This window comes from Numida meleagris, chromosome 5 (assembly GCF_002078875.1).
Source record: "Numida meleagris isolate 19003 breed g44 Domestic line chromosome 5, NumMel1.0, whole genome shotgun sequence".
Classification (NCBI taxonomy): domain Eukaryota; kingdom Metazoa; phylum Chordata; class Aves; order Galliformes; family Numididae; genus Numida; species Numida meleagris.
In genome coordinates, this window is record NC_034413.1 from 71381256 (window position 1) to 71408302 (window position 27047).

The 27047-nt window shown below is 36.6% G+C and overlaps 1 protein-coding gene and 1 long non-coding RNA gene across 17 annotated transcripts in view; one reads left to right on the forward strand and one right to left on the reverse strand.

The window, feature by feature from the left end:
- LOC110399261 lies at positions 79–25208 on the forward strand. 2 transcript variants are annotated; one of them, XR_002439056.1, is made up of 3 exons: positions 79–493; positions 8802–8930; positions 24224–25208. It is a non-coding gene; the product is annotated as an uncharacterized LOC110399261 (long non-coding RNA). The 2 variants fall into 2 exon arrangements; XR_002439057.1 differs by lacking the exon at positions 24224–25208 and adding an exon at positions 22923–23728.
- BAZ2B (bromodomain adjacent to zinc finger domain 2B) overlaps positions 2445–27047 on the reverse strand; it is a 117251-nt gene continuing 92648 nt past the window's right edge. For 8 of the 15 annotated variants that reach the window (XM_021397606.1, XM_021397610.1, XM_021397620.1 and 5 more), the window contains 16 exons: positions 25804–26058; positions 25232–25446; positions 23736–23810; positions 18525–18768; positions 16833–16895; positions 15538–15682; positions 12626–13293; positions 11815–12091; positions 11501–11656; positions 10897–11057; positions 9794–10104; positions 9276–9411; positions 8529–8675; positions 5415–5674; positions 4577–4720; positions 2714–3955 (listed from right to left, as the gene is read on the reverse strand). In XM_021397606.1, the coding sequence (XP_021253281.1) occupies positions 3802–3955; positions 4577–4720; positions 5415–5674; positions 8529–8675; positions 9276–9411; positions 9794–10104; positions 10897–11057; positions 11501–11656; positions 11815–12091; positions 12626–13293; positions 15538–15682; positions 16833–16895; positions 18525–18768; positions 23736–23810; positions 25232–25446; positions 25804–26058 (3411 nt within the window). In that variant the 3' untranslated portion in view covers positions 2714–3801. Of the gene's footprint in view, positions 3956–4576; positions 5675–8528; positions 8676–9275; positions 9412–9793; positions 10105–10896; positions 11058–11500; positions 11657–11814; positions 12092–12625; positions 13294–15537; positions 15683–16832; positions 16896–18524; positions 18769–23735; positions 23811–25231; positions 25447–25803; positions 26059–27047 lie in introns of those variants that run through there. The other 7 variants (XM_021397618.1, XM_021397617.1, XM_021397616.1 and 4 more) reach the window with 5 other exon arrangements.

Here is a 27047-nt window from a genome sequence, read left to right on the forward strand (position 1 = left end):
GAGCGGCGGCGGATTGCTTGCACCATCTCGTCTGCCTATTTCCCAAACGCTTCCTCGTTTTCAGATCTAGCGGCCTAGATTCACGTTACCCTGCAATCACTGAATCGTGGAGCACGTTTTACGGTCAGACGGCCCCCGCCGGCGCCAGGCCGGCCGAGAGGCGGGGCAGGCACCTGTCTGCGGCACGGCGGGGAGGCGGGCCGAGGGAGGCAGCCGCTGCCGCGCGCCTCAACACAGCAAGTTTCACGCGGCTGCTCGCTCGCTGAAGTAGTTCAACTCGTGGACAGCTTTACCAGGCGGCAGAAGCAGAGCTGCGCTGACGGCCGGGCCCCGCACGCCGCCGGCTCCCACAGGGCTGGCCCCGCCCGGCCCCCGAGCCGCACCGCTGAGGTCAGGGCCTCCAAGCAAACGCGGACTGCCGTTTTTGTCAGCTGGTAGACGTCCTTGCTGAAGAGTAACAGCTTGTCGTGAACGCCGCAGACTACTTAAGCAGGTCCGTATTTTACAGCTGGGAAATTAGAAATGACTCACTAAACACCAAGCTGCGAATCAACAGCTTACCCAGAAATGTGGCTACTCAGTTCTACTAACCATGGTTAGTTTGGACAGTACAGGCAACAGGAATTTGTGTAATTAAAGACAACATTCATTTTTTTGGAGTGTACCAACTATAAAAAAATGGTTTACATTGGAGTGCTATAGAAGAGTCACAAAATCAAACAGCCTAACTGGGTTGTTCCAGATTTCAGTCTTCAGTCCTCAGTTTGCAGGCACACTGTGGTAAATCTAAAGCATCCAGGGACAAGATGATGCGCACCGAGTAAACAACGTGCTCTAGATCACAAGCTCAGCATTTTATATAAAATTACTGTTCCTCGGATTTCTCTGCCCATTCACAGAAGTGTAGAGGTGCTCAGATAACCAAATGTCATTGTGAAACTACATACATCATATAAAAAGACGTAAGGTTTAGACCTCTTTTTAAGACACATTTTGTAGTTGTCTCTGACAATTTCTAATTTCCAGCTGCTTGTGTGCCATCTAATATGTTTCAAAAAAAAAAAAAAGACAAAATAGAACGCAAAGTGATAAACAAGAGAACTCCTCACTGACCATCATGAATGCTATTTTAAAAGTTCAAAAGTTTGTCAGTGAACTCCGTAAATTAAGATCAGCTTACCTTGTTCAGAAAGGAAGCAAGCACAATGGACTTTTCCTCTAAGAAAACTGAGGGATGGGAACACTAACAGGACAGAAGGTTAGCAATTAAGAAAAACGAAGCACATTTTTCCAGCAGTTAAATAAATCCCTCCTCTTTTCTACGAAGATATATGATGGTGTGTTTACATTTTGGCTCAGATTTCAAATATAATAATTTCTATAAATTTAATTTTATTGAAATTCGAATGAAAACACTCCAACAGTGAGAAAAGCAATACACTGGTAACATACCAATGTTAAGAGAGGTAAAGCACATCCCACTATCAAAGTGGTAAGCTCCTTAACTTTACCAGCTGCACAGCTGATCAGGAGACAGGCTGAAAAATGCAACTGTGTGTGTAACACGGTGTTAACATTGTTCCAACTACTGCGGGGGATAAAGTACAGAATCCGAGAACAACAAAAACAATTGTCTTGCATCAAAGTCATGATTTTGCCAATGATCTAAGCATTTTAAAACACACAAGCCTACTGTTATATGTTCCAAATACAGATTACACTTCATATCTATTGAACATACCAGCACAACTTTTTACTGAGGTGTTCAGAAACATGATGACAAGGTTAAAAGCCATTAAGCAGTCAGCAGAGCTAACGTCAGAGTGCAAGGCTGCCTGACACCCACACATGACTCCTTCATTCTAAGGTTACAGCAGTTCTTCTGGCAAGACTTAAAGTAACATTCAACAAGGTGTTCTGGAGAGGGCAACAGAATGAAAATAGTTTAAAAAAACGGGCACTTACTGTTGTTAGTCAGCAGAGGGAGGAAATACAATGGCAAGGGGATATATAAAACATGACTAAGCCTCAAACATGGCAGTCCAAATTTAAAAGAAAAGAATCTTTACTAGTCGGGGAGTTATGTACTTATCATAAATCTGTTTTCTTCATTCAGGGCAATAGTTATGAGCCATGCTAACAAAAACAAACCAAAACATATATGGCCATTAGTTTTAAGAAATATTACATACTGCTGTAACATTAATACAAGTACTGGGAAGCAAAGTGGCTACACCTTTAAAGCCTTAACCGATGTTATCTATACTCATTCAAGAAGACAGCAGAAGTGCTCCTCTGCTTGGCAATTGCTTGGAGGTACCACTAAAAAGGCCAAGAGAATTAGATGCATCATAAGAACTTGAAGTTAAGTGCAAGACTCACAAGATATTATTTAAAATATTCCTGTACACACAAGAGCTCAAGTATTAAAATTGCCAAGAAAATCTGGTTTGCAAAACAATCTTTTATTGTATCCGTGCCACACATACTAGTGAAAAATAACACTCCTAAAAAAAAAAAAGAAAAAGAATGCTACCTTTCCACAACATTTCCTTTAAATAAAACTTCAAGTACTCTTACATTAGTACAAAAAAACAAAAAAACAAAAAAACAAAAAACAAAAAAACAAAAAAAAAACCCAACCAAACAAAAAAAACCCACCTCTATCTGCCCCAACAGGCCACCACAACACACAGTAGATAAAACACAGTGGTTACAAATGTCTTTTTTTTCTTGTTATTTCTGTGGCAAGGCAAATGGAGGAAAATGTTTATATGAAAAAATACTGTGTGTGCTAGGAAATTGTCACAATTTTATTCCATGTAGATACAAATGATTATACTTGAAATTGAGGCTGTGGTGGCTTGAAATTATGTAACAAAATAGAAAAATGGAAAACTAATATCCCCTACACCCTGTTTTAAAAGGCAGGCACTACCAAGATTAAGGAGACTCCACAGTGTTGGTAGAGGATAATTACTGTACAAGCCATATAGCTATAATTACCTTAAGACTAAAATAAAATGCTACTGTCTTCCTAAGGCATAAACAATAATATCTGCAAACAATATGTACACATCATACATATTTAAAACAAGACTTAATATAAACAATAATGAACAGTATATACATGTCTCAATTTTTCTTCACCGTCTTGAAATACAATTTAACTACACAAGTGATGCAGCAACATATATATAAATGTACTTGTAACTCTACAGTAAAGTTTAATTTTTAGTGCTTTTACAGCACATCAGTGTAAACAGTTTTACTTGGCTTTGTTTTACATTTTAAAACATTCCTTGTTGTATTTTCAAGATTTAAAGCAATTTTCTAATTCTTCCTTTTCACAGAAAACGAAGATTCTGGATGCTGTATAATCATAAATAATTCATAAAATTAAATACATTCACTAAAAAATAAACTACAAAGTAAAAAAATGAAAAATAGATATTTATTGGAAGGGAAAAAGAACCATTTTCCCGAGTAGAGCTCTGGTGGTTGAATATTCAGTGCGTTTTGATATATTTTAAATTGCTATTGCACTATAACACCCCTTTCTTTGAAATTCTTTGGGTGTGCTTCCCTGTTCTACCTAAATTAGTTTGTTAAAACATACAAACCAAGAACCAAGGGGCCATGGTTGCTGTAGGAGTGAAGCCTTTAGAACTAATATCACTCTTCTGTGATACTTCTAAGGAAAAAGAACAGTCATTAGTTATGCAGGTGCCTTGCACTTCAATGTTCACATTGCTGGTCTTATCAGTCCTCATTTAAGGGGAATAATGAGTTCTGGTAACTTCAGCTCAATTTGAAAATCTCTGTCCATTTTTTTTCAAAATATTTCCTCATGTTGTGGCCAGCCCTGCCTATGTCAGAATCATCTTCATTAAAGGTTTCACAGTTGTCAAAAACAAGCCTGACATCTAGCGAAAATGCTTCAACATTAGGGTACCTGAAAGAAGAAAAAGGTGAATGATTTCTGGAACAGTGAAAATCAAAGGGGAAAAAACTACATGACAAAGAACTCTCTTAACATCAGTGAATTTACAACCAGTTACAGAATGTGCAATTAATGTTCAATGAATAAATTAAACTTAAATGTATCTAATTTTAATATTTTCAGGAAAATAAACCTTAACATAAGCAAATTCTTCTTCATTACTGTTTCTGTTACTTCCCTAAAAAAAAAAATTCAAGATCGAATTTCAAGTTTGGACAACTTTTTTATTTATTTATTTTTAAATTAGCTTCCTTTTTCCCTTCAACATTTTTCTAGCTAAAATACTACTGGTATTTTCCGCTTATTCATCTTTTTCTTGGTCTCAAGTCTTTCAAAGGAAGTGATGAGTATAGCTGCACTTACTCAGAAAAGGAACAATCAAGTATGTAAAGGGCTACCTGGATTAATCCCATTATGTTGTCTTTTTTCATTATTTTTCTTATCCTGAAATAGTGTTTCAGTATGCAAAGGAATTGTTAAAAAGAAATGCAGTACAATTCTGAAGTCTACCAATAAGCACGTGTAGAGCATTTATATCTCAGGCTAAGTAAAATTTACAATAAGTTTACTTACTGTCCACTAGTTAGCTTGTCTCTGATGGTGGAAAAGTCCATTGGCTTTTTAATAACTTTCTTATAACCAGGAACAAGTTTCAAGTTTACAGGAAGTAAGAAAGGCCAAGCATCTTCATGAGTTTCCAATTCTGAGAGAATCATGCTGAATAAAATAAGGATTTAAATCAGAAATTTTAAACTTTGCGTAATCAGAGAAAGTGTTCACTGTTCCATCAATTCATCACATACTGTGAACCTATTCACCCCACAAAAGGAAAGCACTTACATAATCTGTGCGCTCTGTAGGGCAGAAAACAGCTTCAATAAAAACAGAAAACTGAGTATTCAAAGTAGCACTTAGTTCTCTCCAAAGATACTTACGCAAGATGAGGTTCAAAGTATTGAAGGTGTGCAAATATTTCATCATAAATGATTTGCAAACTAGTAAAACAGGTACTGATACTTCTTTCCAAAACCACAAAGACACTACAGAAGAAGCAGCTTTCCTATTACCATCTCCTCTGTAATGCAACGCCTACCTTCACTGCACTTCAGAAAGCTGTCAATACCACAGTTCTCAGGGTTTTTCCTATTCTTGGAAGTCCACAGAGGAGTACATTTCACATACCACACTCTATGATTACGTACTTTCCATTGCCAAACAAGGCAATTACTCCCTGCAAGCACACAAAATCTTTTACAACCACAATCCAATCGCCACAACCCATGTGGAGATGCACAGCAGAGAACGGGGTTCTTGTCCCCCAGAACACAGTGATGTGTAATGAGGCACTACCTGCTTCTACAACACATACTGAAGTTTAGAACCAGTCACTTTACAAGTAGGTGGATTGTACCTGCATATAGCCAAGTCCTTGGAGTCATCTCTTTTAGGTTTCTTTATAGCAGTGAAATTTTCTTGCTTTCCTTGGCTTACAGAAACACTTTCATCCATTTTCCTTTTCTTAGGGTCTGTTTTCCCTCTTTTTAATGAGGTGCTTGTTGTTGCAGAGTCTTCATCTTCTGTATCTCCTGGTAATTTCCTGCCTCTCTTATGTTCATTGCATTTTTTTCCTTTGATTTGAAGTTTTTTTAATTTTAGAGTTTGACCACTTGCCTGAAAATAAAAAGGAATAAGCTATAACCAAGAAATTACAGAAATCTGTTGTTATTGATAGATAGCAGTGAAGATTAAACAGTCACCAAAAACAACTATAACACATCAGCAATTACTCACTTTTTGCTCTTCTGTCAAGGTGAGTAAGGCTGCAGAAATCCCTGTGACTAGTGATTAGGTTCCCAACTTGTGACACTGTAAAAGCACCTGACCTTCAGGCTGGTATGACAATACCTCCGAGCAAACCAGGATGGCCTAGTTTTAGGTACAGTACGTAGGTCACTCTGAAAGTGATGCCTCCTATTTATTTCCACAGAAACCGTAACAGCTAGTAAGAGCACAGTAACACTGTTTGATAGAGGAAATTCACAGCTACAAAACACCGTTTTTCAGCATAGCCACCATCATTTGCTATGCATTTTCGCCAGCAATTAGCAGCAGCCTGCATGCCGTGCCCGTAAAAATATGCACCAGCAGAGTTGACTGCAGTTGCCACTGCTGAAATCCACCACCCACTGCCTCACTGTGCCGACATCCACTGTGTGGTCTCCACAAACATTCAGCAAGCTTCGATGAATGTCAATGGGTGCCACTATTTCTGCATGGAGGAATTCAGTTCCACATCTTTGCTTCAGATGCAATTCCGTGTCAGACGCCATTTTGTCAGACCGCCCCTCTGCTGCCATCTGCTGCACGGTGATAAGTGCAACGGAATACTGGCAGGAAGTTCCAACCTCTACTGCCATAACACCAACATTCTGATGTCACAGCCCAACATCATAAACTAGGGGGCATCACTACCGGAGCAACCCTTCTATTTGTCCATTCTCAAAAGACTGATATAACTAGAACTGGAATTCTACATCCATTTTCAAGCAGCTGTATTATTTGCAAGATACAGAAAAGAGCTTTTAAAAGTCAAGACAGTGAAGGGATCAACTGATACAAATAAAAGCTAGATATGAAAGATATAAATAGCCTAAACACGAGACAAATAAAACCTAAAAGGAGTATGAAAATACAACGATGGTACAATCTGGAAATAAGGATTATTGTTTAATCTAACAGAAAAATATTTATAGACAATGAGGTGAAACTAAGGAAGAATGCATTTAAGATGTAGATAGTGGAGCTGTTATGATTACTGACAGCATCATTAGAAGACAGTATTTGAAGACATCACTCAGATCATTAGAACACAATGTCAAACACACAATGCTATTGAAAAGACCCACTTACACTTTTGATTAGAAATTACTTCATTTCATGAACTTTATTAATGACTTTACTAAGCATTTTGGATCTGATTGTAGCTAGTGTGACAAGAAATGTGGACAGTTTGCAATTAATTTGTCATCTGATTTGTACTGTGGAAAATGTACGCTGTGTATAGAATTAGTTTTGCTTAATGCTGAACACACTAGAATGTTTTGGAAACAACTGTACTCTATTAATGCCATTTGGTATCACATCTGTATTCTTTGTCCAAGGTCAGAGAAACAGCCAAGTAAACCAGTTTGTAAAGGAAAAAAAAGAGTGATGCTGACTATTAGCTATTTGGATAAAAATAGAGTGTCAACCAATGAGAACAAATCATTTTTGAATATCTAATGCCTATTAGGATATAGGCCTAAGGCCCAATAAGGAAATATTCTCTATTAACTGGAAAATGGCAGGTGGTTGACAGCCTTATTTTAGACAAGAAAAAAATCCAAGTTAAGATTAATTAGGATAGCATAGTTTATATCCTGTCCTAAAATTGTTTCTGTTTTACAGAATTTTGAATCACTGTTCAACATACTTCAAAGTTCAGGTGGAATTTTACTTTGGATTTCTTACATTTTCAAATTTCCAACTTTCAGCCAAATTTGGGACAGAAGAAACACCTCAGAAAAAAAACGTTATTCTGTCATACTAGAAATGCAATTATTTTAAAGTAAAACAAGCAAAAAAAAAAAAAAAAAGAAAAAAGAAAAATCAATCCAGAAGCAACAGGGTAAGTTACAGCATGATGGGACAATTTCTATCCTTATAACAAGGCAAGTTGTAATATGATCCCTTGATAGCTACAGGACAAGGTTAAAGCCTGAGTTTACCTCTACTACACAATGAACTCCCATCAGCAACCTATTTTCATCACTTGTGCTGCACGTTGTTTAAAAAACAATGCACTTTCCTTATTACTTTGTCAAACATGCACCCAAAAAGGATCGCATTGAAAATACATGAAAAATGTACAACACTGTGTACTGTAATTGAAAGTTACAGTATTCACAAGTCAAAAATTGTATTAATTATAGGACTATGTACAGACTAGAAAAAAATGTGGACATTTACTAATACTTCCTGCTAACTGAGTCATAAAGATAGATCCTATTGTTCTCTTCAGACTATTTTTATTTGAGGAAAAAAATTACTTAAGACTCTCTCAAATATATTGTTGTTTCAAAAAAGTAAAACTAATCTGTGCTGTAAATAAAAAAGACAATGATTTACTAAGTATTTTTCTCTAATTTTTCTTTTCAAACAATTGAAGACATTTGTCCATCAACTCTCAACAATGCAGCTCTAAAGACAAATACTGAAAAGTATTACTTAATGAAGAAAAGGCTATGATGTTGAATCAGCAAGAAAATCCTGGATATATATACATTAAAAATTAAAGTTTAAGACAAACTCTTACTGCCACTGAAATCCAAGTTAAATAAAACAATTCATCTCATACAATTTAATTGCTACCCAACACAAAACACGCAGATCATTATTTTTGTTGAAACCAGCACTGGCAGACACACAATTCTAACATCTACAAGAAGAGCACTATATGTCACTTTGACTTAATGGTCAGCATTACCTTCGCTATGCAGGCAGGACAAAACCAGTCACCATCTGGTATGGTCGTGATCTTGGGTCTGTGGCAGTAGGTATGACAGCCTTTATCGCAACCATCACAAAGCAGCAGCAGTTCCTCATTATCTCCCTTTCGACATATCTGGCAGTACTATATCACAAGAAAAATGGATTCAATTCAATTTGTAAGTTGTGAAGCACGGGAATGGTACCTGAACTACAGTTCCCCTTCAAACAATTCACTCTGAAAATTATCTTTTTTTTCATTTTACCACAGAGTCTAGCAATAATAAGGAATATATACAGTGCGTGAGGAGCTAATCTGAAGGCTACGTGGGAACAAAAGTGAAGCCCTGAATTGGGATATCCGATGCTGAATCACCATAAAGCTTATGTCATGGATGAGGTAAGAAATACTCCGTTAAATACAGTATCATCCATCAGAGGAAGCCATAAATTACTATTTACCTAAAAGTTAATTATGAAGAGTAATTACTATCTTATATAGAGTAAACAATTACAAGGGCTTTTCATCTTAAAATTTTCGTGATACTGGCTTTGGCAAGAAGGGAATAATCCTTTCCAGCATATTTATACTCATCTGTGCAAGATGTACAGTTAATATAAAGTTTTATAGGCAGTAATAAAAATACATTATAAATCATGTTCTCTTAAAATACCTAAGGTGTGAAAACAGGATATAGCAAAACTAGTTCCATTACAACATTTTCTCTTAATAAAGAACACTTACAACTTTCATAATAGATTTTTCCCACGCTATTGATTTCTGTAACTGCTGAATGCACAGAGCTACCTGCGCAGCACTTCGTGCTTCTGACAGCGCCTTTCTCCATACCCTTAGCCCTGGAGCAATATCCTCTTCAGTTCTGCATTGAAATACAGAGAAATTAGGTAGGTCACATCCGCGTTTGCTGATACTTAAACGTGGAACAAGCATTATCACACTGAAAGCCAAGCAATGACAAAACGTACACAGCCAATAAGTATAAGGTATAAGCAACTAAATTTGATGTAGTGCACAGACTGTGGCTACGAGCCTCAAAGCTTAGTCACAACCAGTTAAATGTAAGATAACTTTGCATTATCAACGAACATAACAAAAAATATCTTTATGAAGCACCATGCAGAATAACATGATCCATATGGATCACAGACATACAAGAAAGTACATAGATAACAAGCAATAGAAAATAGGCTCCAATTAGCAAAGAAGCACAATAATTTTTCAAGTTAATCTCAAAAACCTACCCGTCACCATCACCACTAATGGATGGTGCAGGAGCAGGGACAGTAACTGTGCCCACATTATCCAGTTTGATCTGAATGGTGGTACTTAAGGGGCTCTTCAGATACCTTCGCTCTATGTTCCGCTCCAAGTCAGCAAGCCTGGTTACAGCTATATCTAGAGGGTTGTCACTCTTCCGCTCTAGAGAGCTGGTACTGCCTTCTCCGCCTCCAGCACTATCTCCATCGTGCTTCTTGTGCAATCTAATAATTGACTTATGTTCATGATATACCAAGTCTTCTCTTTCTGATGCAGGTTCAGGACACAGCCAGCCCTATGTTAATAGAAAGGTTTGTGCATTTATTGGTTGCTAGTAACTTAGTGTTTGAATAGAGGAACTGTTTTACAGAATCAGAATAAATAATTGAAGTGCTGTTTCCAGTATATCTTGGTAACTTGTAATCCATCTGTAGAGACATTTTCCAAAATCTCCAGAGAACTAAAACGATCAATCAAAAATATATAAGCATTACCAGACTTTCTGAAGTGAGTTTTCTGCAACATTCTGCATTCTTATCTTATTTTGAAGTATCCTATTCTATCATTGAAAACATCAGAATAGGTTTGTTTCATTGTCTCAGAAGACAGTATCAATTGGTCACACAGGAACAGCGTCTACTAGTAGAACACACAACATCTGGAATAGTACATCCACACTTGAACCAAACATACTCAGTTTGGTATCACTACTCACCCTGGAAAAGTTACTGGCAGAACCGAAACCATGCAGAAAAGTGGCAAACCCCACTAAAATTAAGTCATGTCTATGAAATGAAATCCTGGCATTCATGAAAGGTTAACAAAATGTGTGTGATTCTGCACACCACCAAAGAACTCTTCAGGAGCTGTCATTCTGATCACCTTTAGCTGAAGATACAACTGCAATGAAATATCTCAAACAGATATCCATGATAGTTCTGCAGTGGACTTGTTTTATTTGCTGACAATTACAGATGAATGAGAAGGCACTTACCAACAGCAAAAGGACTGCTACTACATACTTTAAATTCTTCCCACTTCAGCAACATTACTTTAAAAGAGAAATTTTACTAAAAGTTGGTTTTACCTTAACTTGCAAACTAGCTGATGCAACTCTCCTCTCTAGATCTTCCACCTGCTGAAGAATAGCAAGGTCCACCTCCATTGCTTGTTCTTCTACTGACCAGTTTTCCACAACATCTCGAGTTACCTGGTTATCTTCATTTTCATTGATATCAATAATTGCAACTGCATTTGAGAATCATATTTTGTTAAATTATTATAACTTCTCTGAGTAAATTCAAGCTGATTTACCTGTCAGTCCAATTAAACGCTGAAGAACTGTTACAGAAGCGTACAGATCTTAAGATATCCAGTACGACCACCAAATTCTGTAGGATTTCAAGCTTGCAATTTAAAGGCAAGGGGAAGGGAAGACTGAGGTATATTGTTACAGAGACAAAAAAACGCTTGAAAAGTTATCAACACTTAAACCACTAGAGGAATTTATATTAAAGAGGGTTTCCTCCAACACTAACTTTCCAGAATAAGGCTGGCAAAAAGGCAACTATGAGACCTTTTACCTTTTCTGGCTACTATTAACATCCCTGTATCCAAGCATATCCTGGAGAGATCTCAGTCAGTATTATTATGCCCCAATGCCACGTGTAACATAAATACCAATTACATACCATCCTTATTTTTGATGCAGGCCAGAGTGATATAGTCCATGTGTTTCTGTATTTGCTTTTGTAAGGCCTTTTCTCTTATTCCCCTGAGATGCAGCACTTTATGCAAAGATTTTAGGTCCTCAGGATCAGTAATCCTCCACCATCCATATTGCATTTCTAAATCAAGACAAACATGTAAATACTTTACAGGTGTTTTTCACACAATTACAATCAGATTAGAGAAATTCAATACGGAAATTAGAAAAAAATGAAGTGTAACAGCACAGTGGCACTAGAAATTATCCAGACAGTTCCACCTGATTGCCCATACTTACCTTCTGGTATTGGTTTTGGGCTTGGGTGATCTACTGGTTTGGCCACTTCCACTGTTGTACAGGTGGCAGAAGCTATTTTTTCAGTCTGCAGTGCTGGTGATTCACTTTTACTTGCAGGAACACTAGATGTCAAGAATGAGTTACCGTTCCCTTCTGATAATCCCAACCCCGATCCAACAGTAGGTAAAGGAGACGAAAATTGAACATTTGAAGTAAGAACTCCCGTAGGCCATCCACAAAACTGAAGTCCCATGATAGGCAGTCCAGGCTTCATCTGCTACAGAGAAAATATTTTTAGCACCATCACAGCGGGTCTTGTTCAGTATTTCCAAGAAACCACATTTATCGTTAGGATGCTAATTTTCAAGCAGCAATCAAAACATAAAGGATGCCTTTACTTGCTCAGTACTTCGACCAGTTCAGGAAAAAGTCATATAACAACACTGTAATAATTCCCATTAGAACCTGTGATTGCTTAAGGAACAGTATCTTTTGAGGGCAGGGTCAAATTTCTGAAATCTGTTTTTCATTGAATACAGTGGCCAAACCCCTAAAAGCAAAATCTAATTACTAAAATATACATACAAAATGTCAGACATTGGTTTATCTAATCCTACTTTTTTCTTTTAAATAAAAAATCTAATATTCTCTCTTTCATATGGAACTAATATTACTGTTTAGAAACAGGAAAGAATAAAATAAAGGACGACATAATGATATGATACAACTTCTGTGACACAATTTGGCTCAAAAGAAATTCGGCCAAATAAGCACAGCAAATTAATACTATTTAAAACAATTACTTATTTACCTGCAGTGGTGGCAATGCAAAGGGACTTAATCCCATTGGACTCTGTGCAGAGGTTGAGCCCAGAAGCGGTGATGGAATAGGTGAAGGTGATTTTGATGGTGGATGTGATTGAGGTGTAAGTGAAGTTGCAGTGGGTGGTGTATCTACGTGGGTAACTGACATGTCATCACAGGGTACTCTTGGCAAAAGGCTGAACCACTGTCTGTTCTTTTCAGTAAGAGTCTTTAACAACTGATCACTTGGAATCAATGGCGAACTGTAAAACTTTCCTGTCCCGCTTGCAATAGGACTGAAAAAATTATTAGAATCAGACTTCTCGCTGCTGCTTTGTGATACACCAGACTGAAGACTACACAGAGAGCTTTGGGAGGTATTTTGATAAGATGGAGTGCACCCATTTGCTGCACTACCATTAGGTTTTTGGGGCATAACGTCAGATTCAGGTGGCATTTTCGCAACCTCTAACAGTTTGCTTAGCTTTGAAAATGACCCAGGCTTTTGCAAAAACAAATTGGTGTTGTCCTTTTCTTTCAGATCTTCCTTTTGCTCACAGTGAGTTGTATTTAAACAGCTTAATTTTTCTTCTGAGATCTCCAATTCCTCTTCTTTGATATGTATGCTTTCTACTTTTTTTAACTTCTCTTTTTCTTTTGCAATTTCTTCTAGACCTAAAGAAGTACAAAAACCGTAGATGAAATAAAATAGATCAACTAATTTAGGTCATTTTTATCATCTCAGATGAGCAACGACTATTTTTTTTGCCTCCTTCCATGCTGAATTTATTTTATATAAACAAAATTAATTCTCACTTTATACAACAAAGCAAATATCAAAGCACATGGAGATTCTCTAGCACCTGGAGGAAAAATAACATCAATGCAGTCAACACAGCTACAGTATTCTTCCGTAAGATACGTAAGTGCCCGCAACAGTTTGCCAGTGCAAGATCTTTGAAAGACGTATTTTTGTCGGTTTTCTTCTTGAGAGATTCTATTTGCTTTATCCAGCCACTCATACTCTTACAGCAGTTGGGTACAACAGTCTCGAGGTTTATTTTTGCAAAAGGCCATTTTGTTAAACTGACAGCCAGCTACCAGAACAAGTACCATTACTCCTATTATGAAAGCAAATATTCTCAAAATATTGAAGCACAACATTAAACATCTTACCCCTTTAGATAAAAAACATTATTAACTAAGACTGGGAAGCTTAACAGTTCTGCTCTGACAGTTTAAAACTGCTGGAAGAACTACCAAACATGAGAGACTGCTGACACACAGCAAAGCAGGCAGATGTGATCAGACAATGCAGTCAGAAGTTGGTAACAAATGCCAGATTCTTGAAATATTCAAGGTGGGGAAGGCATATCTTCAATGCACAGGAAAACAATTTTTCCGTTTTCTTTCCTCTTCTAGTCTTCCTTAACCATCTCTTTTCTACCCTTTATTAATGTTTCAGCTTAAGACTGAGAAACTTTTTTTTTAAGGATACAAAAAAGAATAAGGGCAAGGGGTTAGAGGATTCAACACTCTAACTTTAGAACTTATTTTCATCAGAAAACACAACCACAAACAAACAAAGGTCTTGCTTATGGTTAATGGCCAGAATATCCATAAAATCTGCTTGTTCGTTCTAGAAATCGTAATTCTTATAAGGACGAGTCAAAGAATATCTCCCCTAATTAAAACCTGAAAATACTTACAGTATACATCAAGATACAAACAACCTCAATACTAGCATAATCAAAATGACTATGCTAAGAGGAAAGGAAATATTTTTTATTTTTAACTGGACAGTTACATCTCACATTTCAACTGTTCAGATAAAAGGAATTAGGAGTGGATAAATTACAGAAAGTTGTGAAATGGAAAACAAAAAGATGGAAGGATGAGGGAGTAGCTGAGAAATTTAGAATACGTGCATTTGGCTATTCAGGGAGACTGAACTTTTACTGACACAATATATAAGAAATAAAGATTTGCCCTGCAGTTCTTGGCTAAAGTTTTTCTGCTTTTCTCAAACTACAGTAAGACAGGTAGTTGCACGTCAGTGTTTTTCTTCATGTAGGACTGTTGATGCATTTGGGGCTTAGTTTCATTAAAATACAATAAAATACAGTGGACAACGGGAATGCAAGTGGTACAGTATCTGACAGTTTACCTTCTGTACCCAGTCACTCATGGGTAAAAACAGATCCAAAAAATTAGACAGGGCAGGAGACACGGAACTATTTCTTTATGCTATTCATAAAAAAAAAAAGATAACTTGAAGATTAGGATTAGGTTTAGCACCCCCAACTTATTTGATGGCAGGCATCCTGACAAACAGAACAGATCCTGACTCTGTGTCAGCACTGCTCAGCAACAGCTATAACACTGCTGTGTTATCAGCACTATTTTCATTACAAATCCAAAATACAGCATCATACAAGCGTGCACGAATAAAACTCTATCCAAACCAAACAAGCACGCAGACATGTATCAAGTCTTCAAACATACAACATTGTGTATTTGCACACAAAAAAGCAACAGAACACGACAGAAAGAAATGTGCATTTCTACTAGGTTCATCTTGCTTTCATACGCGGAGTTAACTGTCAAAGAAATACGAAATAATTCAGAAAGAGCCAAAATATACCAAAATGTAGGTAAACATGAAAAAGCATAACATAAGGGACTATAACCACTGAAAATCTGAAAATATTAATCCTCACTTTGAAAGTGAGGATTTATTAAAACGTCCTGCAACCAGAAAGCACCATATGAATAGAAGACTTTTACCGAGTTACCAGTTTAGCCTCAGGTTGAAGATGAGGCCTGAAGACCTCACGACACAAAATTATTGCCTGTGGACTGGCAGCGTGTCTTGCCATGGCATGCTCTGGTATGACGTTATTCTTCTACGTTTCTTACCTTCACCACTTTCCATGCCTTCTACAAAAATACCACCGCACTGGGGCAGAATCCAGTACCGGCGCCTGTAACGATCTTGACCAAACATCATCGAACGCAAACAATGAGAGGCTTCAAATAGCTTCTTTCTGTACTGGCTTTGTTGCTGTTTTAAAAAAGAGAAGGTGTTATAATTCTATTGGTGAAAAATAGACAAATTTTTAGAAGCTTATTAAAAAAATCTTCTGGTTGCCAGTGACCAGCAGTTCAAGACCTAAACAAGGCACTTTTAAAGGTTTTTTGTGTGTATTATATGGTACTCTTACTCATAATTGCTGCCTTGATTATTTTTCTTCGAGAGAGAGGTCTTGAAAAAAATAATCACTTCTTGATTCACCTTACTTTTATCAGCTTTCTTTTAAAAGCCTATTTTTGGAATTCTAGGACCTGACGTTTTTAACGTTTGCTCTCACAGAAGGAAATGATTAATGATTACATTGCAACAGAACACCTGAAATCCTATCAATTAAGGAATAAGAGTAAATGGTATAAAGAGCACTTGAACATTGCCAAACAGCATGTGCTACTGCAACCCGATGGGAAATTAATGAGATATTTTAACCAGTTCTTAAAAGAGTATTCAAACAGAAAGTTATCTGAGGGGAGCCAACAATAGTTTCAGTTCATTTATTCACTTTTTGCTCTGCTAAACTGACACTGCTGGAAAACAGGTATAATTCTGGACTGCTAATTTTTCGTAATTTGTATGTGAGAGAGACAAAGTTTTAAATGATAGGCTTTCTGACAGAAAGAATAAACCATTTAATAAAAACATGGGCCATGAACAGAGCCCGACCTATAGTACTCTTATGTTTCTCCTCCTGTTTCATTGTTTCTTCTTTCAAAATCTGAAGCAAAGATAGCTCTCTTTATCAGCCTCAAACAGTTGCAACAATTAGTCAACCACAGGAAAGAATAAGAAGTGCAGTCATTTGTGTAACGCAAATCTCACTGCCTCTTGTCCACAAAGCTTTATGATCACTTATATCAATTAGATCTGAACAACAGCTTGAGAAGTGGAAAGATATAATCAACAGCTTTCTAACCACTGTCTGCATGAAATCCACTAATGCAACAAATACTTATGGACTAAAATTCAGGCGTCACAAACAGCTGTAGCATTCGTATTTTCATTGAATGAAAGTCAATCCTGATTTCAACTTATAGTAAGAGAGAGCACTGAAGGCGACGGCTTGTAATTTTAACTCCTGAAATCCCACAATTAAATATGAATTGCAACCAAGATCATCTCTCACCTTTGTCAGTTTTTCAATCTGCTTCTCAAGTTCTTCAACACTTGCTGTCTGGTCTCCATCATCCTGTAATCACCAAACACATCGTCACACCACATCTATCTCAGGATAAAACCATACTATGTCTTACTAACTTTACAGTAGAAATGATGTAACAGAAAATGAGACATCAAATGTGAAAGCTGAAAGGCAAATCCTAAGGGTAAAAATGTTCAAATATTTGCCTATTTGACTAGGAACAACATAGCTGGAAAAAAGACCTATCTTTCAACAGCATCCCAGACACATGCGGAGGAGAAAGATGGTGACAAAACATTGGCTAAAAACATCATCCTATTGGAAGAGAGAATTCTCCTTGTGTATAAACAACTATAGAATTTAGTCTCATATTCCATGAAGCTTTTTGAATATTTGAGTATATTTCAAAGACTTTTTCATGCATTAAATTAAATATAATCTCCTGAATTTTATCAGTTGGTCTTTCATCAGAGCATGCTTGTAACTTATTTCAATGTCTACAAGAAACTGTAGGGCCACTTTAAATGACAAATCACTGTAAGAGTTCCAGTATTATCCTTCCTGATTTTTGAAGAGGAATGCACCAAGCCTATGGTTCCTCCTTCTTCTTAGTGCAGTTACACATACAATTTATTTCCATTAGAAGAGTTTTTATTTAGTTCAGGAAAATTTTCGGGGATAATGAGAAATTAAAAAATAATAATAATCCTAGGCACTCCCAATTACTTACAACATAAGACAATGGTCTCATACTTCATGGCTCTAAAATTAGAGAATCAGAATGAAGCCTTTTAAAATACTACATCCAGCACAAATGCAATGGAATTTTTTTTCTAGAGGAGTTATAGGACTTCCAGCGTACCAAACTGTAAGACTGTATTTAAGGGTAAAAGATGAGTAGAAAGATGTGAGATTAGATTTCTAAATATTACCTATTTTAAACTCTGAAGTACTGCTTTGTAAGAAGACTACGCTACACCACTAAGGCATTTTCTTAAACTCATACAAAGTAATTGCAACAAATCCTGAGTAGCAGCAAAAAGAGCTGTTCCTACTCTAGAAACTAGTTGGATTTCTAATGAGGAATGTTTCCAAAAATTTGAGTTCGCACATTGCACGCATGTATTGTTCCAAGAGCTGCTGGTGTTTTGTATTGCTTGCCTCTTCAGGGAGCCCGAAGTTCTGAAGTTATATGGTCAATGTTACAAGCCCATGGCACTGCTACAAAAACCTCATTTATCTGCAGTAGATACAATTCAGCTCAAACTAACAATGTTAGTCCATGATCCCTCCTGCATCTTACCCAATACTGACTAGTAGAAACATTATCAATTTGTGTATCAGGTGCAACCGAGCACTGAAACGTATTTTCTGCAATATTCATTATCCTAGAAAAGTTATGAAAAGGCACATGGTAAGGTCATAGGCAAGTTTTTTAATAAACAAATGTTAAATACAACTTAACATGTCTTTTTAATTAAAAATGACCTTTATTCCCCACCAATCGAAACATCAGTTCACACTCATTTGCTAAAAATGCTGTGGTTCTCAGGAATTTGGGCAATCTCTCAAGATTTTGGGGAAGTGGTGCAGAGAACCCTAATGTTGCAGAGAAACAGAAGGGGACCAAGTTTCAATTTACCACTTAGTTCCATTTCAATGTTCAAAATCTCTCACCTCATCCTCACAAACTTCCGCCTTCTTTCCTTTTTTATCTTCTTTGTCCTCTTCATCCTCATCATCCTCATCTGCCTGATCATCACTATCATCATCGTCGTCATCATCGTAATCACTATCCCCACCCTTTCGTCTCCGTTTGCGGCCTGGTGTTGGTGTTTCCAAAGAATGCTGCTCCTCTCCTGCTTCACCACTTCCTGTAGCATCTCTTTTGCCAGTTTTTTTTGCATGAATGATTCTAAGACTTTAAAAACATGACAAGGAGTGAAATTATGGAGCTCATTTGTAGCATAAACATACCTTTGTTCCTGTGTGATTAAAAGTGAATCATTTTATATCAAATTAGCTCTTCTATTCTCTATGACGTTCTACATTTTACTATCTGTTTACTGCCATTAAGCAACAGGAAGAACAATCAGGTTACAGAAAGCCTTTAAATCTCTTATCCAATTCTGCCTAGAATTTCTGTTTCTTTCAGGTAAATTTTATTGCATAACTGTTTAAAAGAAACGCAATACAAGAGGGCTATTGAAAAGGAAGGACAATCAGAAGAAAGAACTATTTATCTTCTGTTTTATGCAGTTAAGAATATGTTTATAAAACAGCTGTCAAAGAAAAAAGGGGGGAAAAATCCTAAGCTGAACATATGAAATTATTTGTAGTTGGTTTTGAAGTATTTTTTTTTCATTTCAGATTTTTGTGTGTTTTTTTTAATTATTGTTTACTTACTATATATTATTTCACTTTAGCACAGTCCTTTGGCTGATCTTTCCACTTTACAACATATTTTCCCTTTTGAGAAGTCACGGTTACCTAAACTGTTAGGAGACTCAATCAAATCCTTATTTTTCCTTTTATGAAAGAAAAAGGAAACTTACATACCAGTAATTATGGTTGTTGTAGACCTTCTTCTTCTATAAAAAGCCTATAAGACAAGATTCCACACAGCAAAAATTACAGTTCCACCTATCAGGAAGCTAGCAGGCAAACATGCTGAATCGCAGGAGGTATAGATAGCCAGGCCTAATCACTTATAATGCAGACCAAAAAATGCAACTGACTTAGAAGAGATTCATAAACGTGTAGGGAAGACAAAGATTTTGTAAAAGATGGCTGGAAGAAGGTAGGATGGGAAAAGTAGAACGGTAACGACAAACACAATTACCAGCACGTAATTCTCCCTTGTCATACTTCTCTCTCTTCCCATCCTACAACACAATATTCCATACAGCAAGTGGCTACAAATCTGATGAGTCTTGTGTAAGTACTGGCTTCTTGACAGATGCGCTCTGACGGAAATATCAGCTTTTTAAAATGCCGATAAAACCATGCCAGTACCAAACAGCGCAGATTTTAATGAAGCTGTCACTGCTCAACTGGTAACAGCACTTCTATACCTATTTTAGCAATTTAAAATATTCTGGATAAAAAATTTCTCAAGCCTTCCAGTGAATTTGGAAGCAAGTACTATTTTCAGCTCTGGTACAAAAAGCCTTAACTCACTGAGTTACACTGAGACATCTGTCGAGTTAATCCTTTAGAAGAAGGTTTATTTTTTCTAGGGCAACTTCACACTTTCCTTTTCAGCTGGACTGGAAACTTGTGCCAATGCACAGTAATGATCCATCAAACCAAGCCACTAGTCAGCGATCGGATTGAATGCTGTGTGATGGAACAATTCTAGAGACAAATCAGACTGAGATAATCTGGAAGACAACTCACTAAACAAGCTAGCAGATGAAGTTCAATAATCAGGAAACACACTCATTCGTGTATCTAAAATAAATGATAACAAATGAAAAAGTCTGCTTTTGCTAGAACTGAAAATAGAGATACAATGTTGGAAAGCACCACAAGTAGCTTGCATGACACTACAAGTAGGAACAGAAATAAATCAGAGATGTCCTCTTTTTATAGCAACACAAGCATCAGAAAGCAGCTCTTCGTATACAAAGTTGTGTAGAGGTAGAAATCAAAGAGAATGTAACTTAGAAAAAATGTCCAGATCTGTAAATGTGGCATAATTTTTTTGCTACTACCTAGGTGTACGGCAAACAGAGAAGAAAACCTTCACTCAGAAAACTTTCTTTCACTTATCTTTCTTTCACATAAAGACCAAAAAGACTTCTGTAACCATAAAGGGAGCTGTGAAGTCCACTATACAGAACAGCAGGCGATACTCAGATATGTGACTTAAGCCTGCTTTTCCTAACCTGAAATGTTCATCAGATCATGGAAGAAAAATTCACCTTCTGATTTATTTTTTAAGCCTTCATCATAACTTCTGCACCTAAATCAAATATTAGGAAATAGCAAGGAAAAGAAATTCTTAACATCACATTCTCTTAACATTATTCTTCTTAGCTCCCAAATAATGAAAGTTTCCCAAATCAGAATTACCTCCTATCCAAACTCAGGGTACCCTTAGGTAACACTGCTTTTGATTTACCATTGTTTACAGTTAAGATGGTCTCACTGGAGAGTAATAAACTTATAAGATGTATGACATAATACTGGCATGTTAAAAAGAACTCTGCTGTAGTGAAAATCTTGTTCTGCAGTATTTCAAAGTTTTGTAAAGAAACAGGTATAATCCTTAAAGAAGCTATATTTCATTTTTTTTAATTGCTTTTTACATTGCCCACGTGACAAAAGAGATGTCAAGAAGAGGGCATGTAGTGGAAGAGGAGACACTGGAAGTTATGATTATCTAGTAATAAAATCAGCTGAATCACCTTGGGTTAGACAGTCTTCTGACAATATCTGTGATAACGAAAGCACAAAGAAAGATGATTTGATCTGATTGGACAGTTGCTTTTTACAAAAATGGTGACTGGTATCAAGATTCACCCCTAACTGCAATAGAGGAGGCACTAGATGCAACCTCCCAGTGCCCAGAAGAAGCCAAAGCAGATCAGAGTTCAGTTTCTGACCATGAATATTATACTTATCAACAAATTCAGTTCATATCCTTAAAGAAAACAAAAACAAGCATAAAAAGAAAGAAAAAAGGAAAAGAAAAGCCTCCCTACAGGCTTTGGACTCCTTTTTTCAGCCTTGGATTCCAATGTTATTTTTTATAAATCTTATCAACAGAATTTTTTATGCATGTATGAATACATACATATAACCATATACATGGGGATTTTGTGTGTGTGCATAGACATATATATACATTTTTTTTTCCTTCTGATATTCTGCATATCCAGCTGAGGAGCTAATCTCATCAACAGTTGGAGCATAAGCATAAAAACAATCACTTAGTGAAAAAGAAATCTTCTCACACATGCAGAATCTTTTCTCATCCCACCTGGATGCACTTTAAGGCAATCTGGACATCACGGTATGATACAGAGCATACACAGACATAATCTGGTAAACTAGGCTGAGCTGAAATATATCCATTTCTCAGTCTCCTTTATTCTACTACTACATGCTTTCCACGTATGACAAGTTTGTGCTTTGAGGGTCATATAGAGGTTTGTGTGCATATAAGAAGAGTACACATCCACTGATCATATGGCAAGTAGTCAAAAGACCAGATATTCCTAAAACTGTTAGGAACCAGAATGTTTAAAAACTAGAGTGAGCTCTGAAATGGTTGGGGAAGACAACATACATAAACCTGGAAGCAGAAAATAGATCAAACAGAAGACTTAAATGGACAGGTTTCTTTTCAGAGAAGCCCCAGAACAGCTGTAGGAGTACACAAAATCATCATCTGACATAAAAAGAGAGTACAGTTTTAAACTGATCAATGAAGGCTCCTCTTAAAAGCTTCTGAGAGTTCATCAGAAAAAAAAGTGAAAAATTCAAAGATTTTGAATGTAAGATGAGATAGATGAGTCAAGTCTAGTGACTTCAAAGAAGCAAAGAATGTCTCAGAACACTCCCACAATACTTACACTTTACAGTAGGATCAGCACTACTGTTACCTCACATCCACACAGGGAGGGGAAAAGCAAGAAATAGAGAAATGATTGTAGAAATGAAGAGAAGCATGGGACTTTAGGGTCTTATTCCCACTATTTGAAGGCAAAGAAAAGAAAGATCATGAGAAAAAAGGGAGGATTCTAATCTACAAGTACTTACAGTTTGATGGAGGGAGAGAAAGACTAAGTAGCCCCATGGGGAACAAGGACAGGCAAGGGTTCCATCCTATTAAGGAATAACTGGCTAAGTACGACTTTACCGACACTTTTAGAACTACACAGAATCACAGAAGGGTTACAGATGAAGACAGGAAAAGGCATGTGGACTCCCCTAAGAGATAAAATGCATTAACCCTGCATAGACAGGGATTTACATTATGAGTAAAGAATTCCTTTTTATTGGTCTTATTTTTTCCTCTACCTCCCTCTTGTCCTTCTTCTTTACTTCTTCCTTCTTCCTTCGCAGATACATTAAAGGGAAAAAAGGGAGAAACAAGATTAGAAATGTAAGTACCTAAAGCAAGGATTAAGAAAGGATTCACCGTTCCTGGTAAGAGGTAAAGATGACCAAGAAAAAAGAAAGTAGAGTCTGGCTATGCATTTTTACCACCTGTGATTCATGAAATTTATGCCTTCTAGCTTCCTGGTAGTTGGAGCCATTATGCTTGCTGTATGGAATTTTGTCTTGTAGGATGGGAGAACAGTGGGTATGAAGCTGAAGACCCTTTAAAAATTCCAATTTTACCTTAAATAAAAATATTAAAATATCTCAATGTTTGCATGCAAGAGATGATCCCTAAATACAGGGAATGATGCAACAAACATAAAATGGAAGTGTTAATATTATGTAATATAAATGGGTAAAAATTGATCGGTGACCGCTGCGTGAAAACCATGTCTTAAAATGCCTTTCAGACAGAACACTGCTAAGTATGGTAGGTCCAAATAAACTGATATCAATCACAATATGACAGCTCCTGTAATATCCCAATAAAACAGATTTCACTTTTTTCCCAAAGAATACAAAATGGACTTAACTCCAATTATGAAGGGCAAAATACCTCTGAACCTCAGGCTTCTTTAACATGTTATAAAAGACCGGTGCAGGGCCATTTTAAATTCACATCCACCTTAATTAGGTAGAGCAGTTACTAACTTCTCAGTAAACCTGTAATGGCATCAGCTAATTTTGTCCTCAGAACCAATAGACCATAAAGCAGCATACATGAGCGAATGCAAAAAAGCAATACATAGTAATATTTAAGGAAATGAAACTTACTTCCGAAGTTTGCCTTCAACCATCCATTTATCTCTCCTTAAGTTCGACATATAATCAATATTTTTATCAATTTCACTGTCGAAGACAAAATAATCCAAAGGTAATTGAAATACCATTAACTGTGAACTTGCGTATCTTTTTATGACAAGTATTTACGTAGAGATTGTCTCAATTAACTATCTGCATAAACGCTTAAAATACAAAATAAATTATTTTGAAATTAGGAAGTTCCAATATTAGAAACATCTGTGCAGTGACTACTGCACAGACAACAGGCAGTTTTTATTTGCAATATGATGCAAGTTTTCAGAAGTATGTAACTCAGAGAATTTGACACTTCTTTTAATAGTTTGCATATAATGTGAAGCCTCCAACTGTAGTAGCCAAAAAGCATCTAGCCCTACACACAATACAAGTTATCACAAGTACATATATAGTATTTCACTAGGATCCGTCATCTACAAACTAACATCTATTTTCCTGTACAGAAGTTGAAGAACAAGAGTGCTTCAGTTCAGTCAACTATCTGGGAGCCTACATCAGAGAAATTCCAGCCTCAACAATTTTGCAGTTTATACTGGTTTCAATGATGAAAATAAAGCACAAGTTTTGAAAGATTCTTATAAATCTGGCTTTACAGTTGGTCATCTCCCATAAATGAAGGAGTTCCTTGCTGTCTTTAATCTGATTAAATGCATATTAACACTCTTGCAAACTACTTGCACGGCACTTGCACCACTCAACTTGCCATTTCCCAGCTTTTTCAAACACAAAGAATTTCTTTTATTTTTGCACTGCACAACACTGGTTAACTTCTGCAGCGTATCATTCACCAAGAGACACAGAATCGGCCATGCAACAAAAACAGTACTCAATTTGGTCATATAAGACTATCACAGTAAGCAAGCATATAGAGGTGTAGGTATCCCAAAGGCTGGCATTTCCTAACTTTTTATCACACATTGCTAGGCTTTTGTATGTTTTATGTGATAGCTTCTTTTAATTATAGAATTGTACACATCACTGACTACACAAAGTATACACTTTCTTGAATTACTACCATGATAAATTAGGCTTGATACTTCAGCTTATGATCTACTTTGCATTTGAACAGAAGGGGATTTAAAAAAAAAATCAAAAGGCAAAGAGAGTATTACACAACTCAAAGAGAGTATTACACAAGGGAATCATTACACAACTCTAATTACTCCCCAGAATACCTAGTAAATTTCTTTGTAATCAATCACATCCTCTCCAAGAACAGCAGAAATTTTACTTCATGTTTTGAAAGCAACAACAAAAAACAGACCAAACAAGGAAAACTTCTAATTGTCTAAAATATCAGAAGTACATAAAGACAAGAAGTAGTAACAGCAGATCTCAGCTTTCTTTCTAAAAACATCAAGAAACATCTTGGAACAAAACAGTCTCTACAATATTTTTAAGTACAACATTTTAATAATTATTTTTACGTATTTGTTTGAGAAGTAACTTACCTGACTACACTTTTGCTGCAAGCTAACTCATTGACAAGGAAAGCTAGCACGGCTGCTTTCTGAGCTGGAGTATGTGCCTGAAAAGCTTTTGTCTTCAAGCTCTCTGTGAGCTCAGTTTGCCCACAGTGAGCCTCCATAAATATCTGCAAAATCTCAGACACGTTATCTCGATTGATGCCAACATTCAGTAAGTGCTCCCCAAGAATAGTTTTAGCCTAGAAGAAGGATGTTTCAATCAATCACATTTGAAAATGCTATTTTCACTGCACTCTGCATTACTGTTTATAAAATAGTTACGTGGTTTTATTTGCTTTTTTATACAAGGACTTCAGTGAGGATATTTCTTTTGACTACTCAAATGAAAATCTTTAATGAGGAGAAAAAGAGAAGGTCTGCACCTTTATATGTCATTAAGAATAGAGATAATACTAATATTAATTAAACAGGTTAAATAAGAAAAGGCATGGTCCAAGTGGACCATTTCACACACTATGAAGAAAACATTCATGTGCCTAGGGTTTGGGTTACTTTTTGTTTGGTTGCTATTTTACTATAGATTATTTTTTCATTACCTTGTATCCTGTAACAAGTCCTGGATCACAAACAGCTGCAGAGACAAGCTTCACAAGCAAGTCCTGTACTTCCCCTCTGCTGTCCCCTATGTTTAGCAAACCTTCTTGAAGAATACTCAAGGAAGGCACATCCGTATTCATGTCAAAGCCAAGAACTTTACCAAAGTTACACAAGAACTGTACGATCATGAGACAATCTGAAAATGTGCTTCCAGACAGAACAAGGCCTGGGATACGAGGCAGCTCTGGCAAAGGCTGAAATGGAAAAAAACAATTAAAGATTCAGTAGTATATTTCAGAGGGTAACTATTTTGATTAGTACTTTCATATGACCTACAGCATATGAACAATAGAAGGTGAAGACAATATAGGAGCTGCCCCCCCACATGCCATCCATAAATTAAACACAATGCTGAAATACCCTTCATTAATGTTTATTTTTTTCACTTGTTTTAGAAGGGCACAGACTAACTAATACTTACTTTTTGGTTAGGAGGGGCTTTCAGACTCTATTTGGAGCCAAAGTACTACAAAAGGTGGTATTAAAAATCTCTGGGAGTAGTAAGAAGGGTAATTCTCCTCAAAAAAGGTGGACTTGAACTTGATATAGGTAAAGTCCTGAAGGACAAGAACTAAGAACACAGAAGCCTGGAAGAACAGCATTTTGGAATAACAGCCTATAGTGGTTGCACATTTGAGTAAAGTTCTATTTAGTGCCTACATACTGAGAAAAGATGCACGTTCCTGACGTAAAAGCAACTCAGACAAATGTAAATCAATTACACAAATACTCTCCAGGAAGAAGTCCACCTTTAAACAAAAATATGTTTTAACTAAGGAAATCAACACCACTTCAGAGTTGTATATTACCATTTGAAAGATTTAAATAATTATCTAAATCAACACTTGAATGCTGTGGGAATGGCTGCAAGAAAAATTGATATTTTCTCAACAGCAGAAGACAGAAATAAGGCAAGAAAATACAATGGCTGCTCCAAAAATAATGTCTCGCATGTTGTTATGTTGGCCCATAACATCAGAGGCAGATGTAGGTGGTGTGGCAGTAGAGGTTGAACCTTCCCACCAATATTACATTACATTTTGTTGCCGTGCAACACATGGCAGCAGAGAGGCAGACTGACAAGATGGCATCTGACATGCAATTTGGACGAAGCAAAGGTGTGCAACAGAATTCCTCCATGCAGAAAAAATTGCACCCACTGATATTCGTCAGTGCTTAGACA